Source organism: Helianthus annuus, chromosome 6, assembly GCF_002127325.2.
Source record: "Helianthus annuus cultivar XRQ/B chromosome 6, HanXRQr2.0-SUNRISE, whole genome shotgun sequence".
Taxonomy (NCBI): domain Eukaryota; kingdom Viridiplantae; phylum Streptophyta; class Magnoliopsida; order Asterales; family Asteraceae; genus Helianthus; species Helianthus annuus.
The window spans coordinates 134649620-134664209 of NC_035438.2; the positions used below are offsets into that span (position 1 = coordinate 134649620).

The following is a 14590-nucleotide window of genomic DNA, read 5'->3' on the forward strand; positions in this document are numbered from 1 at the left end:
CTGCCACAATTACATCTATCTTGCCATTTTGTTGGAGTCAGGTGTTTATGTGAACCTCAAACACTAGCTAGCTCATTTAAGAACACTTAAGACTCTATAGTGGGAACTCTTTCCTTTACCATGGTAATTATATTAATAGAAATTTCAAACAGGAGAACCATTTAAACTGAGTCTGTATTGTTGACAAGTTCGGGACTTGTACACGTGTAACCTTGGCCTTATTTCAATGCTTTTTACAAGACAGGATCTGGATTAGCTATAAACATCTTCTTATTGTCAGGTTTTATCTAAATGTGAGAGCATGTAATTCTCAGTGTAGCTATCCAGTTAAACCTTTTTAACTAGCTACTAACTCTCTTCTTATTCAAATAAAACCATGTTATAAAAATATAGAATACCATGAACTCAAAATAATATCCAAATTAAATTTCATTCATCTGGATCAATGATCTAAATTTACAACTCTAAATGGTTCCTACTGGTTAGATGTTTACAAAACTGTTGTAGATATAGACAGATGTATACAAGTCAAAATGCTCCCAAACGAGAAGCCAGATCTGTGAATACATCTTCACTACAGGGAATCGTGAGCCCGCCCATTGGATGGTTGTACCCAAACTCTTCTTCTGCCTGATGCAGTAGCTCCTGAAAGGTAGGTTCGCTTAGTAGTGATACAGACACCACAAACCGCTTCTTCTCTTGTTCTCCAACATAAATGGCAAAATAGCCTTTGGGGATGTCCATAGATGCAGGAGTGGTGCTACCATTAGAGAGGGACCGTTTGAGAATTTTTCTTGCTTGAATGATGCGTGGCATACGTATGGCCATGTTTTCAAGGAAGCTAGAGGCTGCTCACTTACAAAAGTTGTTGAAGGAAGATAAGAATCGAAGTAGCGCTTCCTGGTGAAAGATATGATGTTGTAGATGAGTTTTGATGTGGTTGTATTGGGAATGCTGAACGCTTTTTATAAGAACAGGATATAATGATCATTTCACAATAGACGGTGACATATGGAGGATAGGGCAGACGCACATGGTTTTGGGTCCCTACAATAAAATTATGGATGCTTTTGTGGACACCAATCTCCACTGGCAAGCAAAGAAGGACTGTACCAGGAAATATATATGGTCAGAGTTCTTATCACATTAACTAGTGAATAAGAGGACCAATATCACATGCATGTGTCTTGGCATTTCAACCAAAAATTCCATGTTGGGTCATTGTGTCTTACCACCTAAGGAACGATGGTTCAGCTGGTTATCCAAATTAGTAGTTTGAAAATCGTCCCGGGCCCCTAGGATATTCATTAATCTATTAATTCTCAACAAAGATATATAAAATATAACTCTATGTAAAGTTTGCCCATTGAATATGTCAAAAATAAATTAATCATCTCTTGATTTGTAGGGTTTTGCAATACCAAGAACCTCCAGGAAACGTTCTTTGGATGTCTCGTCCAGGTTGATCATTACATATGACATGCGAACTTTTAGAACATCTCCTTTAGATCACATCTTTGTACATGTAGTCAAGTTGTTGTGTGCTGATTTTTTCGTGTCTAATGATTGTAGTGGTCAGATATGTTGCCTTTGTTATTCCAGTGACATGCTTATGTGGACATCATTTACAAGTATTACAAGAACATGTAAAACACTAACAGGTGAGATTCGTTCCTGTGCAAGGTAATTATCATAATTTGAATTTCACTCTGCTGTAATCTGAGACCATATTGTAAACAAATGACGCGAGGACATGTGTTTGTTTTGTTTTAGTTCAGTGAGTGACTTATGTATAATGGATGTCTCTTCCTGGTGTAAAATTTAGTTGATTGAGTGCAGTGTCAGTTTGAGTGACAAAATAAGAAACGTAACTCACTTTGTAAGTATCCACTTGTTTTCCTTTAGCTCTAGCTGATCACAAGCTTTGTATTTTTAAGAAAACCAGCAATTAAAAAAGGTTAAGATTCCTTCAACTCAAAAATACATCCAAGTTAAATTTCATTCAACTGGAACAATTCTCTATTTACATCTATCTATAAAGTGTTCCTAATTGTTAGCTGTTTACAAAACTGCAGTTATAAAGACAAACGTATACATGTCAGAACGCTCTCAAACGAGAAGCAAGATCCGTGAATACGTCTTCACTACATGGAATTGTGAGCGCGCCCATTGGGTGGTTGTACCCAAACTCTTCCTCCGCCTGATGCAGTAAGTCCTGAAACAAAGGTTCGCTTAATATTGATACCGGGACCACGTGCCGCTTCACCTCTTGTTCCCCAACATAAATTGCAAAATAGCCTTTTGGGATGTCCGTATATGTTGGAGTTCTGCTTCCATTAGATAATGACCGCCTCAGAATTTTTTGTTGCTTGAATGATACGAGGCATACGGATGGCCATATTTTCAAGATAGTGTGAGTCTGTTTCACTTGGAAATGTTTGTTATGGAAATCAAATCAAAGTATTGCTTCTGGTTGGGTGATATTGTAGATAATTTTCTAGGAAGATGTGGGTGTATTGTGCATGTTGAATGATATATATATATATATACATATATATATATATATATATATATATAGCAAGAAGATATAATGAGGTACATAATAGACAGGGGCACATGGACGAGAAAACAAACCCACATGGTCTTGTATCTTGAAAATAAAATTATAAAGAATTTGTGGACATCGATATTCAATCACAATCCAAAAAGGAGATCAACATGAATAATTATATGGCCTTGAGTACAATAAGTAGTGAAGAAGGCCAATGTCACATGGCTTTGTCTTGATGATTGAGTCAACAATTATCACTTGTAGGACACTGTGTCCTCCCACCTAGTGATCAGCATTAGACTTGGTTATGGAAACTAGTGTTTAAACTACAGCTTTAACCACTGACATCGATGTTTAAATATAAAACAAAAGGGAAATTACCCTCTAATTCAAGATTGCTGATTGAAAGTAGAAAATATACAGTCTTAATTTCTTAGGGAGTTATGTTTCCAAGGAACCTGAGCCTCCTGAAAATTGTTTATTGACTGCCTCACACACGCTGATCAACACATAAGATGCGTAAAAACTCTAGAATGCCTTCGTTACATCGTAATGTGGAGGTTTAAGAAGTTTCGTAAAGTTGTTGACCGCTGTTAATGCACTTTTGGTGATAAGTGCAAGTCTTCCAACACTTAGGGTCTTTATTGTACAAGTGCCAAAAGTTAGTCCCAAGAAGTTCCTAGGGACAATTTGTCCAAGTTTTGGAAGGAATTTCTTGGTCAGAGTTTTATGTAAAGTTTAGTCCCAAGAAGTTCCTAGGGACAAATTGTCCAAGTTTTGGAAGGATTTATTTAGTCAGAGTTTTGTATAGATATAGCTTTTGTCTGAGTTTTGTGGCAAAAGCTCTGAGCTTTGTGCTATTTGTTTTGTCCGAGCTTTCTAGTTAGTCTTGAAAGTCCGGGTTTCACCTTGTATATATAACTTTATATGGAATAGACAAGGTAACGATTTCTGTGTGAATTTCTGTGCCCTAATCATTGTGTTTTGTCTGGCGGCGCTTTGTGTGAGTGACGTCATTCATCTTCATCAAGAATACTTAGTGTATTCTTGATTTCTCTCTCAAATCCTTGCATTCTTTTGTTTCATCTACAGTGGTTGATCATCAGGTGGATTCCGCACACCTGTTGGTTGCCTTAGCTGAGTGAGATCTTGGATTAGGAGGCCAAACAAGTGGTATCAGAGCAGTGTGCTCATACTACTGTAGGTGTTTCTTAGTTTGAAGGTTTTGGTGAGAAGAGTTCTTATTTTGATTGGGTTTAGTGAGATTTTAGTGAGTTTTTGTGTTTTATTCATGATTCTTCATTCATTTCTAGTGATTTGATGATGGATTTTGAGTAGTTTAGTGAGTTTTTAGTGTTTTCTTCATCTGGGTTTTACAGGGGTTTTTGTTCTTGTTCATACAGAGCTTTGAAGGTGATAAAGATTCTGAGTTTTGATCTTTGGAAGCTTGGTCCGTGGTTTACACTTTGTGTTTGTGTCTCCGGGGTATTGTTGAACCAGTGTGTAGTCACATTGGGGAGATACTCCGAAGATTGGTTCCTTCTGAGTTTTGAGACTTGTCTGAGTTTCAAATCATTCAGTCTGAGCTTTCTCCTAGTCCGAGTTTTCCTTTTAGAGTTATTTGAGTCTGAGTTTCCTTTAGCTTTGTCCGAATTTTTTTTCTTTTTAGGTAAATTAGTGTCTGAGTTTTTTGTCTGGTCCGAATTTCATTAGTTATTTTAGTCCGAGTTTAGTCTCTTTAAATATATAGAGTCCGATTTTTATTAAGTATATTAAAGTCCGAACTTTTTCTTTTTTATATTATAGGTCCGAATTTTTATATTAAACGGGTACGGGCAATGTGTTTGCCGTATCAGGAAGTTCCTCTCTGCCAGCGCAACCTAGTTCTCCTATTGATTTGCCAGCTCCAGAGACACGGAGGACAAGTCCAAGGACCGCTTATTGTTCAAATCCGCCAGCAGTACGACGGAAGAAAGGTTCTTCACGTCCTCCAGTGATACCATCTTCAGGTCCTAGGCCATCCAGGGCACAGCCGTCTGGCTCAAGACCTCCTGCTCCTAGATCTTCTTCAGTTGTTTCTGCTTCGAGACCATCCAGTTCAGGTAAACAGCAGAACTTTCAAGAGTTTGTTCGTGACAAGTTTCAGGATGCAGCCAAGGTCATGTTTCAAACAAGACTCAGTTTTCTAGGCTGCAGAATGAAATTGATCTCTTGAAGAAAAGGGATGCAGAACGAGAGCAGCAGATGGCTCAGCTTTTTCGTCTATCCAAGGATCAGAGTCTTCAGTTGGGTAAGTTCATAGCTCAAGAGGCTTCGACGTCTGCTCGACAACAGACCTTGGTTAGTACTTCGGATCGTCTTATCGGGATCGTGACAGATCTCGTATCACTCCTTGCTGCTCAGGGGGAGAGTTCGGCTTCTGATTTTCAGGTCCAGGCTCAGTGTAAAATGGATGAACTTAAGAAAAATCAGAGAAGATCTTGATAAGGACAAGGATCCCAACGCGTCAAAGCAGGGGGAGCAGTCAAGGAGTGCACGTGCTCCTGAAGCTGTGACTCCGGCTCATGTTGAGGGGGAGTCCTCAGGTGCAGCTGCAGGGGGAGATAAGGGCCCTGTAGAGGCTGTTGCTAAATTAGTTTTGGAACCTGGAGAAGTGGTTGAGGAAACGTTTGAGGATTGGCATACAGACGACGACTTGGCTGGCAAGTTCAGTTTTATTGTTTTATTGAAACTGCGAAAGGGAAGACAATTGAGTATGAGTCCTTGCCGGTAAACAGCGATATTCTCAGAAGCTTTGTGTTTGGTGTTGAAAAGCCTGAAGAAATCTTCAACCTAATACGAGTTCCCGAAGAAGTCAGTGTGGCAGCTCGCAGTTGGTTTAGGGTTCTTCCAGATGACATGCAAAGGAAGAGATACCTATCGACAAAAGGCGAGTACTCGGGTCAAATTCGTAGCTGGGATTTCGACGAGCAGCACGGCTTGGTGATGATTAAAAGGACCGATGGAGTTCAGTACTTCAGGCCTAGGGCTAAGGATCTTCAGACTCTTCCAGCACGTGATCTTCATCACATTGCTCAACTTGATCTCAACAACCATACAAGCGTGGCTAGTATCAGAGGATTGATTCCTCATCTGGTTGCTGAGAGTCGTGAGAGCAAGTGGAAGCTGTTCAAGCCAGCAGTCGGTCAAGGGGTTAAATATCTAAATAAGTTCACTTGTAAAGAGGAATGGAAAGTGGTTTACCCTCCATCGAGTTGCCTTCGTAAAATACCTATGCGAACGTTCGATCTCAATAAGTTTGATAAAATAGGTTATTGGTATCTCAATGGGAAGACTGGGGAAGCCGTGATTACTGAGAAGAATGTGGCGGAGGAGATTGCGAAGATACTGGATCCGATTTGGCTCGCAAACTTGAGGGAAGCACACTTGAAGAAGCTTCGTCGCCTGCCCCTAAAATACAGTGCAGAAGATCGTGTTCTTGCGGACCGGTTCATCAAGGTGGTCCAGTTCTGTGTGAAGAACAAGGTCTGGGCAGGTAGCAGCTTTTCAAAGAGGATTTGAAGATCTCAAGTTCAATGAAGACCATGCACTATCAAGGGGGAGTTTGTTAATGCACTTTTGCTGATAAGTGCAAGTCTTCCAACACTTAGGGTCTTTATTGTACAAGTGCCAAAAGTTAGTCCCAAGAAGTTCCTAGGGACAATTTGTCCAAGTTTTGGAAGGAATTTCTTGGTCAGAGTTTTATGTAAAGTTTAGTCCCAAGAAGTTCCAAGGGACAAATTGTCCAAGTTTTGGAAGGATTTATTTAGTCAGAGTTTTGTATAGATATAGCTTTTGTCTGAGTTTTGTGGCAAAAGCTCTGAGCTTTGTGCTATTTGTTTTGTCCGAGCTTTCTAGTTAGTCTTGAAAGTCCGGGTTTCACCTTGTATATATAACTTTATATGGAATAGACAAGGTAACGATTTCTGTGTGAATTTCTGTGCCCTAATCATTGTGTTTTGTCTGGCGGCGCTTTGTGTGAGTGACGTCATTCATCTTCATCAAGAATACTCAGTGTATTCTTGATTTCTCTCTCAAATCCTTGCATTCTTGTGTTTCATCTACAGTGGTTGATCATCAGGTGGATTCCGCACACCTGTTGGTTGCTTTAGCTAAGTGAGATCTTGGATTAGGAGGCCTAACAAGCGCTAATGATTATTATCTTCAATACCTCTGAAGCTCAGTGTTTATGCTGACCTCAAATTCTGGACTGCCACCGTTACATCTATCTTGCCTTTTTGTTTGAGTCAGTTATTTATGTGAACCTCAAACACTAGCTAGGTCATTTAAGAACACTTAAGACTCTATAGTGGGAACTCTTTCCTTGACTGTAGGTCCCGTTTTTCCGGTGAATCGATAACGAAAACCTATCCTTGTTTATCACGAACACGGTAACGGGTGCGGAATCCCCGTGACTGTGCAAACCAAACAAAGTTAACAATAAGAACACTCGTAACCAAAAGATTCAATATCTATTGATTATGGATGAGTACAACCAGAAACATATACAAACAATGTTTTTAGACTCTCACTAAGTCTCACATGTCTCTCATCTGTTTCACACAGAAACTCAGAGGGGTATTTATACTAGACACAGACACAGACTATGACGAAGCAGAAAGAGGCCTTGGCGAAACACAATTCAAAGTGACGAAACAAAAGTGTTTCGTCACCGAAACATTTAATCCATCATCTGTTTCGTCGATACAAGGTTTGGCCCAAACCAAAGTCAAAGCCCAAAATTGTGTTACGGCCCAAACGAGATTCTCGTTCAAATGTGTTTCGTTGCCAAACTTTCACAAATTTGAAGATAAGACAAAGTGGTGACATCATCATGACATCATCATGATGATGTCATGATGATGTGTCAGCGTGAAACAGTTCGCGGCTCGCCGTGCTTCGCATGTCGAACTCTGGGGCGCACGACGAAGGAATGTCGTGACATCGGGCTTGAGCCGGACCTAACCGTGTTGAAACCAAGTCGAACCGAGCCGAGTCGAACCGAGCCGAGTCGCGTCCACATAATGTGTATCAACAAACTCCCCCTTGGACGCTACTCGTGATGGTTCGTCTTCTGTGATGGTTCGTCTTCTGTGTCTTTCATGTCCGAGGATCTTCAAAGTCTTCACGTGTCGTAAGAAGAAAGTGTATCAACAAACTCCCCTTTTCATGTAGGAAGTGTGTTAACAAACTCCCCCTTAGAATGAACTCTCCTTTGAGTTATGCTCGTGAATCTTTTGATCTTCAATTCTTCAGATCCTTGTGGTGTTGATGAGAGGTCAGCGGCAACTCGATCATGTTTATATTTTGAGTGCCTTCACGTCGTGTCTTCAGTCCGAAGCTTTTCATCGAACATGTTCTCCTCCCCTTTAGCATCTGCACATGCAAGAAATCTAAACGCATAATGAGAACAACCGCTTGGAATATAGTTTCCACATTTCAATCAACTACCGACCGACAACAGTTTGAAAGTATAAAAATTGATCAATTTTAATCCTTTAACTTTCAAAACCTGTTAACTTCGACTGTTTATGAAGATGCAATTGATTTCTGGATTACCATCAGGATTTTGGGTAGGATAGACTCGAATTCCAACATCGGTCAATCAAAAATAAAGTAGAAGCAAAATCTTTTTGGATTTTATAAAGTTTATATTAAAACACACCTAAAATCTTTTTCGTATTTTTCATTTTTCAAATGTAAAGACGGAAAACAATAAATAAATATATACAAAGATGCTGAAACTGAAAGCAGTAAATAAATATTTACAGACATTCTTTTTGCGAGTTTCGAGGGTATGAGAATCATATCAGTGTACGGTCACGCTAAAACGCTCTTGTTGTTCAATTAGTTCACATTACGATAAGCATCCTATAACAATTATCGGTATTGTTGTCCACTTAAGCTCAACTTATCATATGTAATCATGTTTAGGGGATACGTTAAGGTATGATTTATACTTACCGACCGGTGTTCATCCACACACGACATATTCCCGTATCAAGGTATGCATGAGGGTTCATCTTACCGGTGAGTATACCGATTATCATCTGTTTGACCGTATATGAGAATGTGTGAAACTCACTTATTTTGATTGCAAACAAGCCCTATGTGATAGAATCACTTATTGATGAGGGACTTGATTTTCATATGCATGAGGGCACAGGAGCAAGTCCATGAACAGGTCAGTACTTTCGTACAGCAGAGAGACGAACTTGACTCCCAGATAAATGTGATATTTTATCACTTATTTGTTGGACATGTGATTGTTGATCACTTATTGAGGTCGAATGCAATATGTACACGTATGTATGGTATCATGGAAGATCTAGACTTGCGTCCCCGTTATTTTTCGGTAAAAGATACAACCATGATATCCAGATGATAAGCAGCATAAAGACCCAATATCTCAGAACCTCGACAATCTCTTAAACGAAATTTCGGTACTAAGACCATATGCCAATGAATGGTTCCCACCTGGTCTTCAGTCGATTAAGGATTTAGATCACCTTGCACACTTTAAGATGATTGTGAGCCTACCGATACATCTTATATAGAGCTGCTTATCGTTTTTCATTTAGGGTTTAAAAGAGGTTTGGACAGACAACTGATGTACTATCATTTTCTCTTTTTCTCGCCAGGAAACTCATTTTTGTTTTTCTATTGATTTTGTGTTTTTGAAATTTTTCGATGTTTTTGGATTTTTAAAATTTTGGATTTACTCCCCCTAAAATTAACAAACTATGATAAATTTTAAAAACACAAAGGTATTTACAAAAACGATTTCCCGATGTCGGTTAGCTCATGTTTTACCTCAATGCCGTTTACCAAAATTAATTTTAATCAGAAATGATTTTATCGAATTTTGGAGAAATCAGTTGGCATGTCGGTAAGTGGTGTGGACCATGACAACATTGACGAGTTTCATATTGAAACAATCACGTGTGAGGTGATATTCGAGATCAACTTGTCTAGCCAAAGAGTGTTGTACCAGATGATAATAGTTCATAAGGCAGCTTAAAAAATCGACAAGCATAGGAGAGATTGGAAATTCAAAACCGTAATCTGCAACTGCTTCATGCTTTGCCAGAAATCTGAGCGCTTTCCTTAACTGGATATCCACCCGGTGTGGATTTCAAATTCGATTTTGTAGCTACTGAAAAATCTCTTCACAACAACACGATCAAAAACCTCCAGGTCCGGCTGGTCTTCCACATTGCACCAGCGAAGGTCTTTTTCTTTCTCTTTGAGAAGTAGTGTGCGGTTGTTCAATCCACGCCAAGGCATCCGCACACACGGTTGGTTTGTTCAACAAACACATTTTCTTCAATCACACCGCGAAGAAATGTACACTGGATGTTCATTTTGTTGATTTTGAACTTCAGACGTGCTGCAGGTGCGTACATTTTGATTTGAATCTATCCCGGGGACCCGATCAAAGCTTTTAACAATCACATTTAATGAATGATTTTCATTTTGTCGAAGCTTTTCAATTTCTTTCAACAGACAACTCTGTTTCCCTTTTCATTTTCTCTCCATCAAAGGCAACAATTTCTTCTGTCGCCTATCTTGTGCAAGGACATTCCACTATCAACAATCCTATGACTATCGATAGTTCCTCCTGGAACTTCTTGCACATACTCACTCAGAGATTAGTTGGAGAGGGGACCCAAGCCTTCATAGACTTGGGTTGCCCCTGAGAATCAAGAAATGTAATTTCAATTTCTTGAAAGTTTTCAAACACAACACCTCCCCCTGAACTTTCACCCGATTTAGGTCTCCAAGTTTGTTTTTGTTTACCAGATTGTGTATTATGTACAATTTCTGGTTTTAATGGTTGTGACAAACTAGGTTTCCTTTTAACCGTTTTAACTTCAGATTTTAAAGCCTTTTCAACAGCTTTGATGTTATGACGTCGTTGTTTCGTTTCTTATTCCCTAACAGTTCTTCTATCATGTTTTGGTGAAACGGGACCACGTTGAGGGTGAACCTTTTCAGGTGGTGCTTTCTCAACAAAATTTGGTTTGGGCGAGTTTGTGTAGTCTTTAATGATGTGCCCAAACTTCCCACATTTAAAACACGTTCTCCTTTCAACAAACTTAGGAGAATTTGATCGACTAGCAGATATCGAACCTGTAGAACCTGAGGTACTTGCTCTTTCATCACACCTGTTTGTGTGTTGGGTGTAATTGTTATCACTATTACGTTTCAAAATCTTGACTTGTTGTACAAAATCGGTGTTTTTGATTTGTTTTCAAAAGTCTCAATTTTATCCGTACCCTTTGATGCTACATTCTTAACATCTTTTGCTTTCTTCTTGTAACGATCTCCTTTTGATTCAACCTTAGCCTTTGGCTTTGGAGCTCGTTGTTGTTGTTTACCCTTAAAAGCAATTGGTTGTTGCTTTGTCGGTGATTTCTAATTTTCAAATTGTTTTCTGATTTCAGCCTTTGGAATTGGATCACATTGAATTACAGTAACTCCCGGGATCGTCTTTCCCAAAAACTTGCTTGTGTTATCTTCAAAAACTTTATCAATCAAATCAAAGATGGAATGACATTTTTAATTGGAAAATCATTGTCTGAATAAATTTTAACATCTCCGACCAAAGTGTACAACAAATTATTGCTTTTAACAGCAGACATACTTTCCTTGTCATCTTGACATCTTTGACATGATCTATCACTTGCTTGGCAACAGGTTGCACGGCAGGTGTAGGAGGATCACAAAGAATATGATTCTCTATTGGAATTGCTTCTCCTTCCATCTCATCAAGTGATTCAACCAGGTCATTCACATCTGATTCATCATCTGAAGAATTACAGTCCTCAATGGTTGGAGAACATTGATTTGAAGCACATGATGACTTTTCTTTGTTATCAGATGAGCCCTCCGATGAATTGTCCGGTTTGAACCCTAGGCCAGTAGTAAGTTCCTCATAATCAAGAGGCACACTGGGTTCATACCGAGGCATATCCTCTTCATCGGGCATTTTGGTATAGTTGTGTCTCAAAGGGGGTGGACACGCCTAATACCCAATGCCTTTCTTTTCCCTTTTTCATGTTGAACGTCAATGATGTGATAAGCACAAATCAGGAGTTAGAATAACTCTCTAATTTTTGCTTGATAGCATCATGCTCGCATTTGGCAATGGCTAGTTGCTTTTTGGTTTCCTCAATGATGTTAATGTAATCATTAATACTAACTTGTTTATGATAAACAACTTTTTTCACTTCGGAAACACTTTTCTTTAAGGTTTGAATTACAGATTTAAATTCCTTTTCGTTTCTAACTAAAGCCATATTTGCCTCTTTGCACTTTGACAGTTCAATAACCAAACTCTGATTGTGACTATGAACCGTTTCAGATTCATGTTTCAATTCAGCACATTTATGTTTCATATCAGCACAATCACTACATATGCTAGGAGTTTCAAATTTTACCTGACTTGTAGAAGCTGTGACATTAGCCATGAAGGCAGTATGAAAAGAGAAAGATCCATCTTCGGTGAGAATCTTCTCCATTTCGTTTGATGTAGCATCAGCTTTCTTGATCAAGTCAGATTTTTGACTTTTTGTCTCCTTGGCATCATCCGACAAATTGTCAGCTTCAGAATCAGTTCTTTCATTCAAATTCGATTCTTCATCCGAACTGCCACTATATCCTGAACTGTCATCATTTCTCGAAGATTCACCATCATTGACATTCTTGACAATTTCAGCATAAAATTGTAAGTGCAGTTCATGCCGGGTAACTGTCGCTTATCAGTTCTGGTCAACCAAAGCAGAAGTCCAAGTTAAAGTGAACGATAACATGAAGACCATGCACTGATCAAGGGGGAGTTTGTTAATGCACTTTGGGTGAAAAGTGCATGCCTTCCAATTGTTAGGGTCTTTATTGTACATATCTTGGGACTTAGTCCAAGGTTTATCCTTGGACAATTTGTCCAAGTTTTGGTCTAGAACATTGGTCAGGGGTTTGGTTTTTGTCTGAGTTTTGTCCCTAGTCTATATATATGTGTTGTATAGGATTAGGGCAAGAGGGGAGACAACACGAAGAACCTTTGAGTGCTTGGTGCACCTCTCACAAGATCCCATCCATTCTCCATCACTGTGTGTATTCTAGAGAGAGAGGGAGACTATGTGTTAGTGAGAGAAAGCTAGGTTTAGATCTTTGTGATCTAAACCAGCTTGTAGATGATGTATACTCCTTTGGTTTGTGTAATCTGTGATGACTGATTCATCATTAAAGAGATTCATCTTCTACATATCTCTATCTTGTTCATATTTTGTTCTTCATGTCTTGAATCAAGTGCAATGTTTGATGTTCGTCATCGATCCAATGCTTTCACTGTGGTATCAGAGCATGGTTACTGATTCAGAATGGTCTAACCGCCTTCTGAATCACCATTGCTCTTGATTTGATGTTTGTTTCCGCCAAACATCTTGAAGATGTGAAGATTTTGGTCCAGATATGAAGAAATTCGAGCTGTGTTGGAGAAAACTGCTGGGTTTTTTGAGATCTAGGGTTTTGATCAAAAAAAGGATTGTCTGAGTTTTAAAACTCTGTGTTTGTGTTTCCGGGGTTTTGGTGAACTAGTGTGAAGTCACACAAGGGAGATAGTCCGGAGACTTGTTTCTGAGCTTTGTCCGATTTTTAGATTTCAACTCCTGTCCGATCTTTAACTTCTGTCTGACTTTTAACTCCTGTCCGAATTTTTTCCTTGGGTCCAAATTTTCAATACTTTTCATAGTCCGAGTTTCATAGTCCGAATTTTCAATACTTTTCAAAGTTCCGAGTTTCATAAGAGGTCCGAGTATTAATTTTGACATGGTCCAAGTCCGAGTTTTATGGTGGGTCCGAGTTTTACAGTTGTTCTGTTCTGAGTTTTAAGTTGTTAGTTAGTTATGAGGTTTTACAGTTTTTTAAACAATTCAAAACTGATTTTCCGAGTTTCAAACAGTTCTTCGAAAGGTGATTCCGAGATTTACAATGTTCCGAGTTTCAAACAGTGACAGTTCCGACCTTTTTAATTAGCTGAACCGTGTCTAAGTTTTCTTTTACGTTGTTTTGTTCTGAGGTTTATGCTTTACATAGAGTCAGTCAATTTTGATTCTCTCACGTGATATGCATACACATGATTGGGCCCAATCATTGAAGGTTATTGCTTGGACCGTTGAATATTGATTCGACACAATAATCATTTGTCAAAGATTTGACTGTTCATTTTTAAACGGCCGAATCTTAAAACGGTTTAGTGGGGTGGTTGGCCTAACCATATTTGGACTTTTAGATATTGAATCATAGGCCCAATCCCAGTGAATCAATGTCGGTCATTGCTTAATTGTAAAGGTTGCATGAGAATAAATCAGACATAAAAGTTTGTCGGCACAAGTGATTGGTTCTTTTGAGTTTTGAGAAACTCTTACCTTGTTCTGAGTTTCAAATCTCAACTCCTGTCTGAGTTTTTATTTCTCTCCGACCTTTCAATCCAGTCCAAAGTTTAACTTGTTCTAGCTATTACCTTGTCCGAATTTTTAAGCTAGTCTGAGTTTTACTTAGTCTGAGTTTTAGATTTTGCTAGTCCGAATTTTAACTTATATTTGTCCGATTTTTAATTTTTATCTATTATTAGAGTCCGACTTTTACTTGTATTCTTGTTCGAACTTTATTATCATAGAGTCCGAATTTTTTAACCTTTATTATTCGGAATTTCAACCTTTTATTATATATTCTTAGGGAGTCTGATCTTTTAGAAGGTGGTCTGAGTTTAAATTCTAACAGTGTAGCGTCCGAGTTTTTTCTATTTGTGTTTTATTTCAGGTTTTTGTGATCCGGGTTTCACACTCTGATTAAAGCTCAGACATTTCACTCCGTGTTTTCTCTCCGAGTTTGGACTTAGAAAATCTTTTCAGTGACACAGTTCTTGCTTGGAAACCTACTGTTGTTTTCTGAAATGGCAAACAACAATCTGACTGCAATGGTGCAAAACCTCAAGCA

At 38.8% G+C, this 14590-nt stretch overlaps 1 protein-coding gene across 1 annotated transcript; it reads right to left on the reverse strand.

Moving 5' to 3' along the window:
• Nucleotides 1-446: 446 nt before the first annotated feature.
• Nucleotides 447-944, reverse strand: LOC110865941 (auxin-responsive protein SAUR21). Its single transcript, XM_022115288.2, has one exon. It carries the CDS (start codon nucleotides 826-828, stop codon nucleotides 529-531), a length of 300 nt encoding a protein of 99 aa, XP_021970980.1. The 5' UTR covers nucleotides 829-944; the 3' UTR covers nucleotides 447-528.
• Nucleotides 945-14590: the final 13646 nt, after the last annotated feature.

Coding starts and splice junctions, on each gene's coding strand:
- LOC110865941 (XM_022115288.2), bottom strand. CDS start 828: ATGGCCATACGTATGCCACGCATCATTCAAGCAAGAAAAATTCTCAAA.